Source organism: Lonchura striata, chromosome 8, assembly GCF_050655825.1.
Source record: "Lonchura striata isolate lonStrDom1 chromosome 8, ASM5065582v1, whole genome shotgun sequence".
Lineage (NCBI taxonomy): Eukaryota > Metazoa > Chordata > Aves > Passeriformes > Estrildidae > Lonchura > Lonchura striata.
The window spans coordinates 30,874,316-30,894,528 of NC_140710.1; the positions used below are offsets into that span (position 1 = coordinate 30,874,316).

A 20,213-nucleotide genomic window follows, 5' to 3' on the forward strand; every position below is an offset into this window, starting at 1 on the left:
TGTTTGTAGTGCTAGAACTTGCAAGAGGAAAGAACAACCGAGGTTCAAGATGAGATCCGGTGTTTGTACTGGGTGAAGCACATTCAGTCGATATCTCTGGGTTTGATACAGCCCATTACTGTGATTTAGACACCAGATTAAAATCCATGATTCTTATGTATTTATCTCAAAGGAAATTAGGTGCCTACACCTTGTTGTAAGCCAACCCTAGTAGGGCTGGCCAACACTATTCCATTGTAAAATTCAAGCTGACACCTGGTTCTACCATCTGGACTCCCTGGAGTTTGAGAGCGTTTCAGTCAAGGTTGGATTATGGTTCTCATTCAGATGTCTCCTGTGCTCAGTCATGTTTCCCAGAGAAGCCATAATCCTGTGTGAAGGGCTGTTGGCCATCCCTCTGCCTCGGGCTTACCCAGAACAGGCTTCCTGCATGAGATAACCACACTGTCCTTCTCCTCTGCTCGATCAGCATCTCTGCTTGGCACCAAGGCTAAGCTGCAGGTGAAAAACGGTGGCACTGGTGTTCTCCCAAGGCACTCAAATCCCATCAGGAACACTTAACGCCTGCCAGCCCAGGGAGTGTCCCCGTCCCAGCCGTGTTTATGGGACGCGTTAGTCACGGGAGCTGCTGGAAGCGCGGCCGTGGAAATCACGGAGTCCTACACGGCCGTGAGCCACGGATTTGCTCGGCGAGGCAGCAGCACTTTGGAGCTTGACTAATCCCTCACAGATTGGAGCCAGGCAGGGATGTGGTGCTGAAAACATCCCCGCTTACTGCCCATTATGTGTTCTTTAAGCCTCCAGGCCCCTGGGCTGCTGCAGCTAAGCTGGGGCTCGTGCCTTTGTGCTCCTGCTGGCTGTGTCCCACTGGGAGGTGAACTCATCCATAGGGCCTCTGGCAGGCTTGCAGCAGCCACGGGAGTTTAGGATAGGCAGAAACATGCTTCTTTTCGTGGATACTGAGGGATAATGCTCCAAGTTGTGGGTCTTTGCAGTTTATACCTAAGGGTGAAAGCTAGTGCATGCACTCCTAGTGCACAATGGTCAAAGCAGACCTTAAAAAGCACCAGTATGGTTTTGCCTCATGGCCTCCCAGCGGTTATAGAAAAAGAGGGAGAGTGATTTTTTTAAATGGGCAGATTGTGATGGGACAAGAGGGAACGGTTTTAAACTAAAAGTGAGATTGAGTTTAGGTATTAGGAAGTTCTTTCCGGTGAGGGTGGTGAAGCACTGGCACAGGCTGCCCAGAGAAGCTGTAGCTACCCCATCTCTGTAAATGTTCAGGTTGGGCAGGCTTGGAGCAGCTTGGTCTGGTGGAAGATGTCCCTGCCCATCACAGGGTTTGCAACTGGTTGAACTTTAAAGTCCCAAAGCATCCAGGGATTCCCTGATTTCCTCACCATGTTGTCACTGTAACTTAGTATGCTGAAGCAGGATCTCACCCGCTCACAACTACTTAACAGCGAATCATAAATTGCATGGCGGTACGTGTGATGTTCCTGGAAGTTTGTTTGCTTTTTTCGGCGGCGACTTCCCCTTTCCATTTCAGCCTCATTAGCCGGGACCCACTGAGCCCTGTTCGCCCACTGGACTGGATAAGCCCAGGAATCTTCTCCACCCTCATGACGCTGCGATTCTCTACGGTTCTCAGCAGCCCGCTGGAGCAGCGCTCCCCTGCCCTCACTCTCCCCCTCAGCCGCCGTCCTGCCCGCCCCGCCCCGCGGCGCCGTGCGCGGGCGGCCGGCGGCGGGCGGGGCGGCGCATGCGCGGTGCGGGCGGAGCGGCAGCGCCATGGCCGGCGCCTGGGCCGGCTTCTCGCAGGAGGAGCTGCGGCGGCTGCGGGGGCAGCGCCCAGGTACGGACCGCACCCAGGGACTGGGGGAGGAACAGCCGGGCCTCGGCTCCCCGTTAGCCTCCGCAGCTGCACCTGCCTCCCTCCCGTCGCCCCTCGGCGGCCCATCTCCGCAGCCCCTTCAGCCACACCTCTGTGCTTCCCCTCTGCCCCAACAGCCACACCTCTGTTCTTCCCCTCAGCCCCTCCAGCCGCATCTCTGTTCCTCTCAGCCGCTCCATTCTCATCCCAATCCCTCCCCTCAGCCCCTCCATCCACACCTCTGTCCCTCCCCTCAGTCCATCCACACCTCAGTCCCTTCCCTCAGTCCCTCCATCCACACCTCAGTCCCTTCCCTCAGTCCCTCCATCCACACCTTTATCCCTCCCCTCAGCCTCTCCATCCACACCTCAGTCCCTCCCCTCAGCCCTGCAGAGCTCTGTCCATCCCCTCAGCTCCATCCCTGCAGCAAAACCCTCTCTTGCCCCGGGCTGGTCCTTCCCATGCAGCCCTATCTCTCCCTGCTCCCCTCATGCAGCTCTTCTCTCCACCTGCAGCTTCTCCGACAAAAATCACGGACTCTCCAGCCCCTTGTCCAGCCTCCAGATCTGTGCCCAAGCCCCCCTCATGCTCCCAGGCTTCTCTTTGACCGCGTGTCACCTCTTCTCCATTCTTCACTTTATAACCTCAGTTTCCCCACCATGCAGGCAGGAACCCTTCCTTAGCCCTAGATCTGCCTCGTCATGGTTATCCCAAGAGTCATCTCACTCCCACCTATGTTTTTTCTTCTAGGCCTGCAGTCCAGACCTCTTATTCCTCCTTCTCCTCACTTAGGTATCATTGAAAATTCCTGAATCTTAGGCTAACAAAACATTTCCAGCTTCCTGAGGTTTCCCCCACATTGCCTTCCCATGACACCCTGCCTTGTGCTTTCCTTATTTTGGTTTTTGCTTGCCCAGAACAGCTCTGTCAGAGCCTGTCTTTGATACTGAGATTTGTTTTTTAACCCTGTTTCTTCACCAACAGATTTGTACGAGCCCTCACCACCACAGCAGCAGCAGCAGCAGCAGCAGCCTCGCCCCCAGGCTGTGCCCAAGACTCGGAAGCAATTGCAAAGGGAAAAAGCCCTCCAGCAGCAAAGCCAGAGGCTGGGGCTGCAGGGAGGAGCAGCCTCTGTCACTCCAGAGCAGCTGCTTTCTGCTCCACAAGCCAAACCTTGTCACCCCCAGCAGCCCGGGCCAGCACCTGGGGATCAGAGGCAAAGGGACAGCCAAGAGCAGCAGGAGGGAGTGACACCGGCAGAGTCTTGTAATGGCAGGGACAGTGCCCAGCCCCGCCCTGCAAAGCCCAACAGCCAAGTGGAGAGAAAGAAAGTGGAATTGTTAGTAAGTCGGTAAAATCAAGGGGTGGGGTTTGTTATTCTGTATCGATTCGTTCTTTGGTTGTGAGGTCAACTTTTTTGGGTCTGGTAGGAAGCTCTGCGAGATCAAATAATTCCATTTTCTAGTAGGCAGCAGCTGTGTGGAGAAGCAGCAGTGGCTTCTCTCAAATTCTAGACTCAGAAGGATCCAGGAGGTTCTGTTTTGCAGAGTGGGGCCTTGAGAGGCTGTGGTTGGTGGTTGTGCTGCCTGTGATTTCCCTGCCCAGCTCCGGGCTGGGATCACCTGCCTGCGCTCCCTGCACCAGGGTGGAAGCACTTTATGAACTCAGATTCCTCCTGTGGGTGCAGCTCACCAGTAGGACTGGTTCATCTCATTTTTGTGGTGGGAGAAACATGGACACTGCTTGTCTGGGGAGAAAACAGCTGGAGCTTTGCTGAGAATTTTTTTCACTCTGGTGAAAGCAAATGACATTTAGCTGCAACAGTCACCTCCTGAATCTGCTGGATTCTTCTCAGCCTGGATGCTTGAATTTAACTCTTACTAAAAATATTTCTGTATGTGAGGTTTTAGGAGTAGGGTGATGAGGACAAATCTGAAGAGATGTGCAGCTGAGTTATTTGGGTATTTTTAAGTTCAGGCTCCTTGAGTGAGGGCTTGAAGAACATTGTGGGGTGGAAAGCAGCAAATAGTTCTTTGTTTCTCCTAAATCCTGCCACAGGTTGTGCCCTTGTGCCCCCTCACTGAGACCTGGCCTTCCATCCTTTGGGATGGTTGTATCTCTTAAGAGATGTAACCTAGGAAATAGAATCCTTATCAGTCTTTCACTGGTGGCAAAAGCAAATTCTTGTTCTTCCTTGCTGCTTGTTTTCATTATAACTCATTCCAACTTTTCATTTGTATTCATTTAATTATTTGGGAGCTGTATTGTAAAGCAGACCTGTGAAAGAATCTGTTTTATGGAAAAAAACATTTCCAAGAAAGAGGCTATGTTAGCCAGTTAGAAACTTGAAACTGCTACTACCTGATAGGGAAGCACATTCTTTACATGAAAAATTATGAAAAAGTGTTCCATGCAGCTTATTTGGTTATGCAGGTTTTAGTTCTGATCAGCAGATTTCATCTGGAAATGTTTTATTGGTCTGAATGGCTTCTTGCAGATGATTCTTCTTTCCTCAGAACCAAAACCAAAAAGTCCTTTGACTTTTTTAAGAGTTTGCTCCAGAACATATGACAGTGAATCTTTGTGTTACAACATGGGCAGCAGGGAGAGAAATGAACTTTCTATTAATGTTGATGTTCTTGTCAATGAGCAGGCAGGAAAAATCCCGATGGGAAATCCTCCAGCAGGAGCAGCGGCTGATAGAAGAGAAGAACAAACGCAAGAAGGCACTCCTGGCCAGAGCCATTGCTGAGAGGTGGGGCTGAGCCTGGGCAAGGGCTGACTCTTCATCTGCAACCAGTTTCATATCTTGAATTAAATTGTACTTTTTCCTCTTCTCTGTGCTCTGTGAGCAGCTGTGATGGATGTTTCCCTTGGATGACAAGTGCTGGCTATGAAGTTGTGACTAAGCTTTTCACACTTCACAAGCTGCAGCTCTGTGCACAGATGATTACACAACTGGAGGATTAGCTGAAGTCCTTAAATTTGTTAGTGAGGTCATGTTTGGAAGTTGGGGTGCTCAGATGCTTGTCAGGGTTCTGGTCCTGATTTGGTTTTGCTGGATGTAAGGGAAGTTGATTTGATTCGTAACCTGTGAGAAGAAGCTATTTCTGTTTGGACTTTTGGCTCATTAGTGTGTGAAAATGTTGAAAAGAGAAGATGACCAGCTTTTAGAAGGTACTGTTTTACCACTGAGTGACTAGAAATTATAAAATTGCAGATATTCTCACAGCTGTTAGCTCTTGCTCTTCAGGGCAAGAACTTTATGGCACCTTTAAGGTAGTTTAAGACTGTACAGAAGGCAAAGTTTGTAGGGAATTATGTTGGAACAGCTGATAACACTGGATCAAGCACAGTGATGTGAAGTTTTCGGGCTTGCAGTGCTCTCCCGGGCATGTGTTATGTTCTGCCTATCAGAGCTAGATTGGGTAGCATAGGTGAACACAGCCTGCACTGTGCTAAAGTCCTGAAAATTTCATTTTCCATTGCCAGGCAGAGATAAAACACAAGCACCTTTATTCTGAGTCGCTGTAGGACATCAAACATGGGTGTGGCCACCAGGTTTGGTTCTTCCTCCTGGAAACAAAGCCTGAGGAGAGATATGGCACATAAAGTGACAGCTAAGGGGTTACTTCTGTCACTCAAAGGCCTTCCTCGGGCTCCCAGCAATATCACAGGGTGTCTGTTTCCCTCCACCTGCATCAGCTGGTCAAATGAGAGATGCTGGCCCTGCCTGCACACCTAGTCTTGCTTTCAGGGACCTGCCTTGGGTGGAAAGCAGTGGCTGAGAGGCATCATTTTGCTGGTGGTGATGAATGATGGCAAAGTGACGTGGTGTAAAAGCTTGTGGAAAGTCACTTGGCTTGCTTGGGAATGAAATCCATCAAAGCGTGTTGCCCTTAGTAACATTTCTTTTTCAGGACTTAGGAATGAATGGCCTAGTTGAAAAAGGTTACATAAGGCTTGATTGAAATCCTTTGTGTTTAATGTAAAACTTTCCATTCACTTCATTGGGGTTTGGCTGGGCCTTTTGGGAATAATTTTACAAAATGGAAATCAAGCTTAGGTTAGGTGACTTTTTGGCCCCTACTAACTGGGCTCCTTTGAAAGGGGATATTTGCAGAACTAAAAACCCTTCCCCCTCTCACTTCCCCCCAAGCCATTTCCTGTTTCCTTACACCAAGAACTACTTAGGTACAGCAGCTTCTTGTGTGTTTCCACAGTGAAGAAACACAATCCATTTTAGGCACTTTGATTATAGTCATTACATAATTTTGCCATAGTCCTTTAATAGCAGGCATTTTAGATCCCTGTGGATGCTAAAAAAGATCAAAAGCCCTACAACATAAAGGAGAAACCTTTTGAACAGGTCCTAAAGAGGTCAGTTGCTCTGCAAGGGAAAGGGGGCCCAGTATGCCAAGAAGAGAGGCTTGAAAAGGAAATTAAAACAACAACCAAAAAAATCATCTTCCTTTTGCAGATCCAAAAGAACTCAGGCCGAAACAGTGAAACTGAAGAGGATTCAGAAGGAGCTGCAGGCTCTGGATGACATGGTGTCTGCTGACATCGGGATCCTGAGGAACCGCATCGACCAGGCCAGCCTGGACTACTCCTACGCCCGGTAAGTGGCACCCAGGGAGGGGGAAACAGGGAGCAGCCCTGCCTGAGGGGAGGGGAAAATGCTGTTTCCTCTCACTGAAACACTAATGAAGTCCTGTCACTGTAATAACATGTAGCTGAAGCGGTCACAGTCTGGGGGGCTTTCAGATCTGGAAGTAAAAGTATGCTTTTTATTTCCTAATTTTTCCCTTGGAATCTGGGAGCTGAAGCAGGTTTTCTGAGTGGAGACTGCTGTCATAAGACACAGGTCCTGCTTTAAGTGTGCAGCTGTCCATAAGTCCTGCTTTATTGTTTCAGGGTTGTTTATTTCTTCTCAGGGGGAAAGAGGTTTTTCTTGAAAAGTCCTGAAATGAAAATCCTGTTCAGGGAAATTTGCTTGTTCATGACAGCTTTGGTCCTGCTGGAATCAATGGGACAAATTAAGCTTAAAACTAAGTATAATCCTGCTGAAGCATTTTTGCAACTAGGACCAAAAATTGAAGGAAGAGGGAAGCTTTTAACCCTTCACAATGTGCCTTTAATCAGTGTGGGTGTGATGAGTTCCTTAAAGGCAAGAAATTAATGGGAATACCCCATTAGCAGTGGCTAAACCACAACATCAGTAGATCAACAGCAGCATGTTTGTGCAGCCGGTTCATAAAGCAGAAATGTTCACTTGCGGTTTTTGGTTCACCATTCAACGTGTTAAATGCTCATTTCTCCTTCTGACTTCTGCCATTCCATGACCACAGGCCAATAAAGCTGGTAATTAGTCTTGAAAAAAAATAGCATTGGTAGCTAAAAAATTAGGATCTCTTTGGTGTAATTATCATTTGAACTGTCTAAGATTAACTGTAGTTAGCATAGCTGATAGCATGTGAACCCAGAATTTGGTGTCCTCAAGAAGAGAAACATTTCCATGGATTTTAGGTTTCATCTGGTTTCTAAAAACATTAAATGCTCCTGAAATCTTCTTACCCAAGTTTTTTAATAACGTATCTATTTGAAATGCTTACTGGCTAAAGAGCACAAGCATCTCTTGATCTCTTTCCTAATAAAGCAGTTTTTAATGACAGTAGCAAAAGGAGATGCTAGTAGCACAAGTAGATAAACTTCACCAAAATCTTAATGACTTTCATTAATTTACTAGGTGTTTTCTTGAGAGAGGGATTTGGCAATGTGAGGTAGATACTTCCAGTGTTGTAGTTCTTATGAGCCAAAGCCAATTTACTTCTAAGTGGAATCTTTTCAAGCAATTTCTTATTATTTGCCTTTTGTTCTAGGGCTAAAACACAAAGCATTTCACTGTGTTAGAAAGTGCAATATTAAATAGTCCTGAGCACATACCTAGTTAGCAACATTTGACAATTGCTGTGGAATAGAATTTTTGTAAATACAGTGTGACTAATAGATGGTAATTCAGCCCAAAGGTTTAGCTGTGCAGATGTTTCCAGCATAGCATTGGTCTTGCCACTTCAGATATCTGATCCAGAGAAATCTTGACTTTCTTAACGGGGAAACATAAGTGGACATCTTCTGCCCACTGCAGACATAGCCTTTGCAGCTGAGTAAAAGTCATGTGGTTATTATATAAAAGAAGATATTTGGGAAGGCTTTTCCATGTCTTATTTCCTTCTGTTTCACTAAGCAAAGGACCTCTCCTATCTTTGTTGCTTTGTTTAAGTAGCTACTGGAACCTGGTTTCATAGGGGAGCTGGATTCTTTATTCAACCACCTTACTAATAGTAGTTTTCTGAGTGCTCTGTAGTCAGGCTGCAAAAGCCCTTGTGTGCTCCCTTTCCTGATGAGCAAGATTGCATCTATCTTTTAATTAGAATTGATACATGGGTTCACTGATGTAGTGAAAGATGCATCATTAATGTGGACACCAGCCATTAAAGTGCTAGATATTCTCTGTCTGTTAACTCAATAAATACTTCAAATATTCCCTTTTTGCTGTATTTGTCATGACAGGAAGTGCAATTTGGCAGGAGGTGAGTGTCGGGACGGATGCTTGCAATAAAATTCTACATCTGTGTTGATGTCATGTGCTGTGTCAGTCTGTGCTGCCCCTGATTTTCTGAACATGGATATGGGTGGCCAGAAAAGCACATTATCCAAATGTCAATGTGCTCCATCGAGCATCTGTATCTCTGGGGGGGTGATTGCGTTAGAAAAACACCTGACTGCTTGGTGGTGTTTCAGTTCACTGAGTGGGTGTTGATTAGAAGTGTGAAAACACTGCCACTTCTGATGGGTTCTTTCTCCTGCCAGTGATGCATCTCTTCAAATAGACAGTAAAAATGGATGTTTGAGATGCAATCTGAGCAAGTTAACTCTTGGAATACACAACAGCAGAGCCCCCACTGCCCAGAGAAGTTTTGATCAATTCACTCTTATTTTCTTCCCTCTTGCTAATGTGGCAGCATGTCACGAACAGCTGGCACAATGCATTGCAGAGCATGTTGCATTCCAGGGGTTCTTGAAGTGCCTGTGCCTGTGTGAAGTGCTGTGAGAATTAACCCTCCAGAAATGCTGATGGTTTTGCAGGAAGCGCTATGACAAGGCCGAGTCCGAGTATGTGGCAGCCAAGCTGGACCTGCAGCACAAGACAGAGATCAAGGAGCACCTCACGGAGCACCTGTGCACCATCATCCAGCAGAATGAGCTCCGCAAGGCCAGGAAGCTGGAGGAGTTAATGCAGCAGCTGGATGTGGAGGCAGATGAGGAAAATCTGGAGCTCGAGATCGAGGTGGAACAGATGCTGCAGCAACAGGAGGCAGAAGCAGGGAAACAATCCAGCCAGGCACAGAGCCACCATGCTGGGACAGCCCAGGAGAACCCTGCTCCCAGTGGTGTGCAGGAGAGCCAGCAGGCCAACCATGCTGCTGCTGCTTCTCCTGCAGTTTCTGAACACTCCCAAAACCCCAGGACCAAAGCCCTCTCCAACGTGGACAGCCAAACTCAGGCAGTAGATGTGACTTCAGGAAGCTCCTCAGCTTGTTCTGCCACATGACTGCTGGGTGCAGATAAGCCAGTGGTTATGGATGAGGTACTCTCTGCAGGCTTGTGGCTGTGTGTTGTATCTTGCCTTCAGCAGTGCCAGTAATATGCACTTCATTTCTCTTTTCCTTTTTACTGTTTTCAGACTTTCCACAAGACACATTTAGCATTCATCACCTGTCATTGTTCTGGTGTACGTTCATGTTCTACTGCCCAGCTCTTCATGGGTTTTTGTATGTTCCTGAAACAGGACACTTGGAAGTGAACAGTAGGGTTTGTCCAAAGATTTTCAGCTTTTTGATACCCACAGATGCCTGTTCTGAGCAGTGTGTAAGAGAAAGATACCTACAGGAGAAAACCTGGATCTGCTTCAGAACACATTCTGACAACTGCAATAGGATGTTTTTCTTCCTCTGTACCCATAAGGGATTATTTTCCAGCGGTTTATCCTGCTGTCAAACCCAAGTGCTTACATTAACTGCCTTCATGGGGTTACTATTTGCTGATTTAAGGGGAATTTGCATATTGAGGCAAACTGCAAAGACAGTTGTAATACCTCATATTTATCACTTCCTTTGAGACAATGCTGAATCATGAAGCTGTACATTGATAACACTATTAGCTATGACATCTCAGTTGCTAGGGCTTAACAAAAATGATGGGTTACAGTTTAAGACATTGCAGAATGTAGAAGTAGAAACACACAAAAGAGTGTGTAACATTTAAAGCTGTTTAATTGCAGAGATTTTTCTCTGTTGTAGTTGCCTCAAAGTGCCAATAATTAGCCATAATTAGCCAATAATTCATTTTGTAATGAATAATCCCCACAGTATATTATAAATAAGCCTATTTTTGTAGAAAATCTAATGCATTTTCTTGCCTGAAGAGCAGGTTAGTACCCCAAAGAAGTTCAGCTGATTTGCTCTATTGCTGTTGGAATGCTTTAAAAAGCTATTCCAGGTGGAGAAAGCCTCAGGAATTAAAAGAGAACATAGGAAAATCTCCCATAGATTGATTGCAGCTGCAAACTCTGCACTGACAGTTAACCTCTTGGTACCAGGGAAGTGTGGGAATGGTTCCTGGAACACCTGACCTGGATGTGTTGGGTGTGAGTTTATGAATGAGTTGCTGAATGATGCCACCAAGTCTATAAATGGGACAGTGATTGTCTCTATGGCTTGAACAGTGGAAAAACATGTCACTACATTTCAGTTTTATTCTATTAATAAATCAGTGCATCTTATACGCAGTGTGTTTACTTTCAGTTGTGATATCTGAGACTAATACAGGGATCCAAGCCTGTTTTTCCACAGGAGATGATAAATGGTAGAATCAGATACGTCCTTTGGCAACTTTCCTGGTGAAAATAAAACCTCAAAAAAGGCTGTTCCAAAGTATGGAAATACATGAAGTAAAGACATGACAGGATACAACTTGGCAGGAATCTTTTTAACTAACTGGCTCGGGGCAGTGGTGGAAAATCTCTCCTGGTGCCTTCCATACACAGGAGAAAGTGGGATAAATATGCCTCCTAGAGCAGCCACTCGTAATTTGGGCTAATTGGAGTTAGAATCTAACTCCAAAGTAGTATTAGAAATACATATGAAGCATTGCCCTGTTGTTGCTGGTACACTACATTCCCTGTAATTTTGCTGGAAAACCTGACCTAAAGCAGAAGATTTGATGGTATTGTGAGAAAATGGTGACTGACTTCCTTTGCTGTGTCTGCTGTTGCAAGACACCTTGTAGCGACCTGCTGATGTTTTTCAGAATGGGATACCAGGAAGTGCAGCAGTAATTTAATTGTACCATTCTCATTTCCATCCTCTGCAGCTGTCCCCAGTTGTTCCTCAAGAGATTCAAAGGCCTAGAGAATAGGTCTGTTCCTCATTACAGTTGTGTTCAGCCTGTCAGGGACACACAGAAGAGCTTCTGACTGAAGAGTTGAATTTGCAAATGGCATTTACAGAAGTCACACAGACATCATTTTGCGTATAATTTATGGTTCTCTGATAGGCTTGTCACAGGTAAGATTATTGTTTGAACTCTGAAAGTGGTGTTCCAAAAAATTCCAAGTCCAAAGATTGTTTGACGACTGCTTAAGATTATGAGTTCCTTAAAAGGGAATAAGTTTATATGCAACAAAACTGTTTAAAGGCTGAAACATTCTTGTGTACCATTCTGATAGTGCTGGTGCTGTTCCTGCCTGAGAGGGAAGATGCTGTTAAAATCAGCAGTTTCTGTTCTCTTACAAGTCCCTTGTTGAAGTTCTGGCCAGTTCTCTTTGTCTTTAACTTCTGAGCCTGCGAAGCGAAGTGGACTGGCTGGAAGCCACATGAAATAGCCTTATGGAGTAACAATAGCAGCCCAGTATCAGGCTGCTGTTGCTGGACAGGCAGCTGAAGAGTTAATTTGTTTGATCTCAGCTGTGAAGCCTTTCTCTGACGTGTGATATAAACCACTACCATGGTGTCAGTTCCACTTTGGAAGTTCGCAAATGTTTTGATGGGTGCCAGTGTGCCGGTTTAAAATTCCCCCTGTGCCGGAGCCAAGGAGTCCAGTCCTAATTGTAACAACATGTGTGCTGGTCAGAAATGCCAGGAGATGATTTTGGTGCAACAAAAGGCTTGGTTTTTTTCTCTTGTTTCTCCTTGAAGGAAAGAGAACTGTTGGAATTGAGGCTCTTCAAGCAAATCCATTTCTACCTTTGTAGTAGCTGATGTTACAATGTTTGTCCTGCTGCCCCAGGTGTGCACTGAAGGCAGGTGTGTACTAAAGGCAGGTGTGCTGTCCACTTCTGTATCTTCAGAAAAATGGAAAGCTCAGCACAGCGCAGGAATGAGTGGGCAGATTTTTAATGAGTAACTCTTGCACAAGTAGAGGTAAAAGTCTGAGTGTCAAGTGGGCTGAGGTTGAACACCCATGGCAGGGAAAATGGAGACGTGTGATGTCTGACAGTAACACTGTAGGGCTTGGCACAGGGGACTTTCCTCTGGCAACGTGGCCATTTCTGTGTTGGATCACCACATTACCATTATGGGAAGAACTGGAAAACACCAATGTACACCACTGACAAAGTACAAAGCACAGTATTAATTATCTGTGTTGCAGTTTGGCCAGAATATCAGGATTAGCACTCCCTCCTCTGTCAAGAAATGTTTAAATGAGCACAGATGGTCATGACTCAGCCTGGGGTTCCCATGGATGTGTAGAGCATGGTGTAAAACACTTGGACAACCCCCAATCTGATTATGTCCAGCCAGATGAAGCTGGGCTCTCAAGAGGTTTGAGTGTAGGGGAGCTTTCTGGGGAGGGACTCAGGTTCTCCATTAGCCATTTTTCTTCCTAATACCTTCTGTGATGCAGTGGAGTCTTTCCTTTGGGCCTGGATCCCATCTGAACTGAATGAGGAAAAGCTAGTAAGAGAGAAATGTAGAGACTGGCCTAGTGGTTGGGGGTACTGTGTTACCTGATCAGCTGCATTAGGAACATGCTAGAAAGGGATGCTCATGGCAGCTTAACCTCTGGGGAAGTTCTGGAGCCCAAGAAAGGGGCAGAGAACTGTTAAATTCCTTCCTTTGCTGGAATTCTGTCTGGTCTATATTTTCTGCTTAGGACAGTAGGACTTCAAGGCTTATTGTTCCTAACTCCCTTCTGTCAAGGTTCAAGTTTGGATTAAACACCAACACCTGAGGCCTGGAACTTCACCAGATGTACCTTATGTGGGATCTTGGAGCATCTGCATGTCCTGGACCAAGCCTGGTACTTGAGTGGGGTTCTGAGTAACTGTCTTGGGTATCTGTGCTCCTCTCCTGCACATGCCATAGCTGCGTGTAAGGGTTCATGCGGTTGCTGAGAGATGCTAAAATTTTTCTACAAGCCTGATCCATCCCAGAAATCCTGTGTTCAGCACTCTGGTGTTATATCATGATCCCCTTCTAATTCCATGGATATCAGCAGGTGTGGCATGTAATGGACAAAGGGTTTGCCAGTGGCAGTGCAAACAGGGTGTAGAGACGTGGGCTGGTATTATAGAAACCACATGCTTGTTAAGTGCCCTATTTAGGCTGGTCTGCATGGTCCCATTAAAGTGAGTGTTGGCTTCTTTGATGGGCATGAAACTGGTTTCCTTCATGCTTTCCCTGATTTATGTTCCAGCAGAGAACTCAGATGTCAGTGGGGAAAGACCAAGTAACGAGAGAAGTGAGCCAAGTCTCACCCCCTCGGCATGATAGGACATCAGATCCTTCAAATCCCTGCCTTTGGCAGCCCGTTAGTTACAGGGTTTAAATCATGCCTCTTAAGGCTCAGGTAGAGAAACTAAAAAGCCTGGGCCTTTCTGAATTAGGGCCTGGATTGTGTAGTTAGGGTCATTTTCTCAATTAACTAAACATAAATCAGTCTAACGAGGCACTTGGGAGCATTGGGCAGGTTTAGTACCTTTTTTCTCCTGCATCTGTCCTTTACCACTCCCACCTGCTTGTTTGGCTGATCAGCCAGTGATTTTATTTTTCCACGTTGCCAGTGCTGAGCAGTGGGTTTTGATGTCTGAACTGGTTTTCACACTTGGCACACAAGTGCAAGAGGAGAGAAATTGCTCTTGGGCAAGCAAGTAAAACACCTCTTACGAGTGGCAGGGATTCAACAGTCTCAGCACTCTGAGCCACTCCATCCTTCAGGGGCTGGGACTGGTGTCCCATTGAATAGGCAGTGGTGGGTGGTGACAGGAGTGCAGAAAGTCCAGCAGCAGCAGGCATGTGATATCTGGGACTGGAAAGCAAATGTTGGGACTGCAGTTCTAGAGCTGGGTTATGCAACACATGACTCCTTTGCCAGGAGCCTTTTCCTTGGCTCCACCATGCGCTGTTTTCTGGAGACTGATGGAAATTTGGGGTGGGATAGGTTGCCCTGTACCCAGTTCAGCCCTGTGCTCTGGTGGAGCCTTGGGATCCATTTCTGCAGGCAGCAAGAGAAAAGCTTGGAGGTTCCTTACAGCAAAGAATGAAACTCCGAGAGATGAAAGAACCCATTTCAGGATTTTTGATGCATTGGAGTGGATAAAAATCATTCCAAAGGAAAGCTGCAGTGTTGGGGATATCCCTTCAGTCTCTTTCATTGCTCAGGATTGGGGAGGATGTGGCAGAATGAAGGAACAGAATCACTTCACTCAGATCATGCATGGGCTGAAGCCATGGCCTTCCCTCAGTCAGCTTTCAAGGGCTGGAGCTGAGTAAGACAAAAACACACAAACATCAAAAAAAAAAATGCTTTGTGGGTAATAAAAGTGAAACAAATCACAAATAAAGAGTCACAAATAAATCCCTGAGTGATGGGCCTTTTTAACTTTCCCACACAAGGTTCTTTTACTCTAGCAGTTGGTAAGGGCTGGTGATGTATCATGAACATGACTGATGTGATCCTCTCATGTCCATGGTATCAGGGTGTGAAGGCGTTATCTCACCCTTCAAATGTCTGACATTTTTCTCTGCAGTAATTGGTCTTTGTTCTGGTTTGCTGGTGTTTCCTGATTATGCAGGGCCAAATTGAGCCCCAAATCTCAGCCTGAGAAAGCATTGCTCTGAACTTGCTGTGCCTTGGGAGCCCTCAAGTACTGTGAAGGGTTTGTAATGGAACAGCTGCAGACAAGGACATGCAGCAGGAGCAGCTCTAAATGCACAGTTGCTGACCTTGTCTTGTTCCTGCATTAGTCCCTAACTGTCCTGCAGGAGACCCCACTGAGCTATTTCACCTCCACAGCTTCCTCCTTGATGGAGCCAGTAAAGGAGTAGAGCAAAGGAAGAGTCATTCCATGAGCTACAAGCTTAGCAATGGTGCCTGGCTGGTGATGGATACCGAGTGAGGCTGTGGCTGTTCTGCAGTCCTAAGTCCAGCAACAACAGAAACAGGAGCCCTTCAGCTGCCTACCACGGAGCTAAAGGGCAGCTGGCCTTCTTGGCCACTGCCTCCACGTGGACCACTGTGTCCCCAGGAGAAGTGAAGGGATGGAGATGTCTGGGAGTCATTCCTAGGCAGCAGGTACCAGCAACTCCCTGCTGCTGTGACTCCTTCACAGATAGGAGCTTGTGTGTCCTGCAGATGGTGTTGAGCATGTTACTTTGCTCCCTTCCTTTTTCCATGTGGGAGGGAAGCCCTTTGTAGTGCCACTGCCCTAGGGGGTCATGAGCCCTTAGCCCACCAAGGACATCTCACTAGAAGTGTTTGTTGGCTGTGTTTAAGAGTCATAAAGTGGCTGTCCCTTGGATTGTTAGCTTGGGCAACAAACTCCTGGCAGAGCCATGCTGTGAGCCTCTGCCAAAATCTCTGCTGAATGCACTCACTGCCTTGGACACACGAGCTAGGTACAGCTCTGCCTTTGCAGGCTTAAGTCACTTTCCCCATTCCAGTGTAGACAGACACTGTCCCTGTCCCAAGGAGGCAATTAATCCAATTCAGACATAATTTTCTTTAAAGTTTCCCAGTTTGCATCTGGAGTAGGTTTCTGAGCATCACCCCAAACCCACATCACGTCCTAAATAGTAAAAAAAAAGTTAAAAAAAACAGTAAAAAACCAGTTCTGTAGCTGTTTAGGTGATGACTCTGGTTGCTGATGGTGCATTTTTCATTGTCTGTGGTGCTGATGGTCTCCTAGAGGTTGTGTCTCTGGCTTGGCTGTCGTGTGAGCTGCAGCTGCTCCCACGTTTTGGTGGTTTGCTTCATGGAGAAGATGATACTCTGGCGTGAGGATGTGCTCATGAAGAACCAGGTCCATTCCAGGGTTTTCCTAACGTGCTTCTCTGAGCCTCCAAGAAGAACATCCTGCAGTTGTTTTAAAAAGTCATGCCTCATTCTCTGCAGGATTTTCTTCTTACTTCCAGATCTCTTTTCCCCCCATCTGCTAAAATGCCAGTTGTTTTCTTTTCTTCATTCCTCAAATCCAAATATTTAGCAGTGGACTTTTCTCCATGACACCCCACTGCATCCCTTAACTACTGTGGGGTGTTCATCAGTCTCACTGACATTAACCAGTTCTGAGGAAAACAGCACTGCCAAGCAGGCAGGCTCCACTCCTGGACAGTATCTGGTACTGTCAGTGACAGTCCCCCTGTGAGTCTCTCAGGGATGATGCTTTTGCTGGCAGAACTTGAGAAGCTGTTGGAAAATACTTTCCTTGGCCTGGCAAGTTGCACTTGGGCCCTCATGGTGGCTCCTTCTGGCCTCAATATTAACAAAGCTCTGTCTGCTTTTCAGAGAAGGGAGTCACCATTTGCTTTTCAAGGACTAGTCACTCTCCTCTGCCCCAGCTGCCTGCCACACTGGAGCCTTTCCTTACTTGCACCCTTCCAAGCCACTAGACTTCTTTTCTCCTTCTGTCTTTCAAACAGTTTCCCTTTCTACTTCCAGCAACTGCCAAGAAACTGCATGGACCCATCTGTCCTCCAGGCCAGGCAAATAACCAGGGCTCCCCAGAGCCACCAGGCTGAGGAGAAGATGGGTGAGCACAGAGTGGCACTGGAAATGCTTTAATTCATAGAACTAAAACTCAGTAGGATTAAACTCACAGCCAGTTTTAGAAGCCCACGTCCCTCCTGTTCTTCCCACTTCTCCCAGGCTTTGGGGGTATCCATGTTCACCATTACACCCTAAACACTTGCACTCAGAAATCATTGCTTTCACCTGCTGTGTCTGTAACCCCGGAGGTTTGCTTTGAGTTGGTCACCTCTGGGGAGGTGACAAATGATAACCCATCTGGGCATTCCAGGGAGAGCCAGGAGACTTCCTGGTGGAGGCAAGGCCTGGGGAAGGAATTTGGGATAGCTGCTATTCTCAAACACATCAAAGGTGCAAATGGCTTTTATCAAGAGGCAGTAAAACTAATCCAAAGCCCACTTTAATGTATTTGCCACATATTTGAAAGGGAACGGATTTCAGAAATGCTTTCAAGAGTTTTAAAAATTCTTCTGGACCTGTGTCTTAGAGCTCTTTCCACTCTGGAAACCTGATGCTTTTGTTTCTGGGATCCCAGATGTTCTGGATTCATGACTGAGAGGAGACTGAGAACTAAAACTATTTCTAAACCTCCTCTGAAACAGGGGCACAAATATGGTCACAAATTGGTTTTTTTTCCTAGCTCTAAACGCCTTTTAAACTAGGGTGTTTTTTTTTGAACCCGGGCCATGCTTACAGTAAATACCACCTCCTCAGTCAGCAAGAGAGACATCTTCCCATTCAGTTGTCAAAAACCCCTCATTTCCACCTCACTAAGCCTGCAAGATACTGGCCTTTTGACCTGCTGGGGTGCTTGCCCCTAGTCTGGAGCTTTAGGGCAGTCCTGTTCTGCTGGAAGAAATCAACCTTTGGTGTTTAAAACAGGAGCAAATCCTTGGCAAGATCAGAGGAACTGTAGTCTTTCTCATTTTCTTTCTTTTTTTTTTTTCCTTGCAGGAGAGTTTAAACATCGCTGCTTTCATTTGGAAAGGGCGAGTGACTTTCCCATGCCGTAATACCTAGCAAGTGTTGAGAGAATGTGGTTACATAAAACCATATTTTTAATACAACCGACAGACTGTCTTGAGAGCTAAGTGTTTTTTGACAGTTTTTATGCACCTGTTAATTCAAAGCTCTTAACATGTGCCAGTTAAAAAGAGCCAGGCACTAAAACATCCACCCTGTGGACGGCCAGGGCTCAGCTGCACACCAGAGCACAGGGAATCCATGCAAGGTAGAAACTTGGCTTCCCTCACAGCACCAACTAGTACAGAGCTAATGCAACTCAGAGCTTTTGTTTCCCAGTCCTGCTTGGCCTCATAGCTTCCTCCTTCTGCTTTGGACCTGAAGAACAGCTGACATTTCTCTGGGTTTCTTCTGTCTGCTTTTCTTACCGATGTCAGGAAGAAAAGATGCCAAACTTCCTATCAGGGCTATGTCCTTAAAAGACAATACTGACAATACTTCCCCAGGCTCCTCTGCTAAATTTGTGCACCTTGTTTTCCTAAAGTGGGGTTGCTTTTGATGATCAGGTAGAGCCCAGATGGAAACCTGCTGCACTGTCCTCCAGTCTGTCAGCTCAGGTATCATCTCCACTCCACTCCCTGCTCAGGTGGTCTCTTCAAACAGAACGGAAGTTCTCCTCCTCCTCTTGTCTAAGATTTTCCTTCCTCTTCACCCCTTCAATATTACAAACCTTCAATGCATAGATTTTCTCAGGGTCATTTTAAACCTCTCACAGTCAGGTCTTCCCTCTTCCTTCTGTGACTTTCTCCCCATACTGTATCTGCTCCCATCACAAGTCCCCAGTTTTAGGTTTAGGGTTGGGGTTAGGGTTAGGATTAAGCTCTGGCTCTGCACTCTGTGGATCACCCAATGGCCTCATACCTGTGGAGAAAAGCTTGAAAACTCAGCACCATCAGACATAAAGCCTCAAAAAAGCCCAGAAGGCAGATAAAAACAAGAAAGCCTGAGAATTTTAAATACTTGCAGATGCTGACACAGTCGTTTCTGTGGTAGAAATGGCCAGCTAACCCTAAAATGAGTGGCCACTCATTTTTTGTGCTAGTGACTGTGCATTTGAGATGTGTTTCTGTGTAATGAAAGGTTAGCATGCCACTGTCACTCTCCTTCTGTGGAAATTCAGTCAAGTTTATCCAAGCCTTCAGCTGATAATTGCACTTCCTTGAGGAGATGGAGTTGTGGCAGCTCTAGACCTTTCCTTTACCTCAAGGCCAAGAGGCATGAGCAGAGTTTCTGGTGTTAAGCCCAAAGTTTAACAAAGCAAACATCAATACTCCTTGCATCTCTGCTGGGTTCCCTAGAGGCTGTGTTGACAGATGTGGCTCATGGTGAATAACCTGTCAGAGCAGCATTGCTGTCCCTGAGTGCTGCACGTGAGCTGGAACTGACAGGAGGCTTCTTGAAGCACGGAGCACGAGGTGGGGGCTTGTCAGGGCAATAGATGGGGCTAGGATTCCACCTCAATAGCACTCAGGCTGTTTATTGCAAAATCACCTGGCAGGACAAATCTGCTCCACTTCAGGTGTGTGCACACTGCTCTTTGTGTTGAATTAGCTAGAACATGGTATATAGTGTTTTTATTGGCTTGACATTTTACAGTGACTGCAGGAAGACATATTATACCCCCATCTGGCATAAATCCTGTTGGACCACAGAGGACATATTGGACCAGGAAGAGTGGTATACACTCCATCAGAGTTTTGCTGCATGGGATCACAACAGTTTTAATCATGTCCTGGGTACCCTCAAACAAAATTTTCTGTCTCAGTACTGCCCAGCTGTGCTGGTATGTGTTATGCTTATGATGATTCCTTGAAAAACATGACTACTCCTGCTGAAAGGTTGCATTACTATTATATCTTACTTCAGCAGCTGCTGTGCATGGACTTGACCTGCAGCCTGTGTCTTTTCAGGGTGTACCTTCCAAGCAAGATTATGGCGTAGCTGGGGTGCTCTCCTGTTCTGGAATGCCAGAACTGGAAAGGATCTCAACACATCCTCTAACTCATAGGCACAACCAAGTCCACCCTGTGTGTCCTGACTGGTAACTGATAGTTCCTGCCTCCTGCAGGGATGGATAAGCTGTCTCTCAGCAGTGGAAGCTGAGTGGAACCCAAGGTCTAACTGGAAACTCCACTGCCACACTTGAACCTGGGTCTTCTTGCCCCATGAACTGTGTTTGAGGTGAATGGTTTTTCTCTTGCCAAGGCACAGACATGTCACTTTGATT

General features: G+C 46.4%; 1 protein-coding gene across 2 annotated transcripts; it reads left to right on the forward strand.

The window, feature by feature from the left end:
• Positions 1-1,762: 1,762 nt before the first annotated feature.
• GORAB (golgin, RAB6 interacting) lies at positions 1,763-10,720 on the forward strand. Of its 2 annotated transcripts, none has more exons than XM_085586832.1 (5): positions 1,763-1,855; positions 2,858-3,224; positions 4,527-4,628; positions 6,354-6,494; positions 9,023-10,720. In XM_085586832.1, exons 1-5 carry the CDS (start codon positions 1,792-1,794, stop codon positions 9,486-9,488), a joined length of 1,140 nt encoding a protein of 379 aa, XP_085442958.1. In that variant the 5' UTR covers positions 1,763-1,791; the 3' UTR covers positions 9,489-10,720. The 2 variants fall into 2 exon arrangements, with proteins under 2 accessions (XP_085442958.1, XP_021401565.3); XM_021545890.4 differs by having other exon boundaries at positions 2,858-3,212.
• The last annotated feature ends 9,493 nt before the right edge of the window (positions 10,721-20,213 follow it).

Coding starts and splice junctions, on each gene's coding strand:
- GORAB (XM_085586832.1), top strand. CDS start 1,792: ATGGCCGGCGCCTGGGCCGGCTTCTCGCAGGAGGAGCTGCGGCGGCTG. Junction 1,856..2,857: donor GCTGCGGGGGCAGCGCCCAG/GTACGGACCGCA, acceptor CTTCACCAACAG/ATTTGTACGAGCCCTCACCA. Junction 6,495..9,022: donor CTGGACTACTCCTACGCCCG/GTAAGTGGCACC, acceptor ATGGTTTTGCAG/GAAGCGCTATGACAAGGCCG.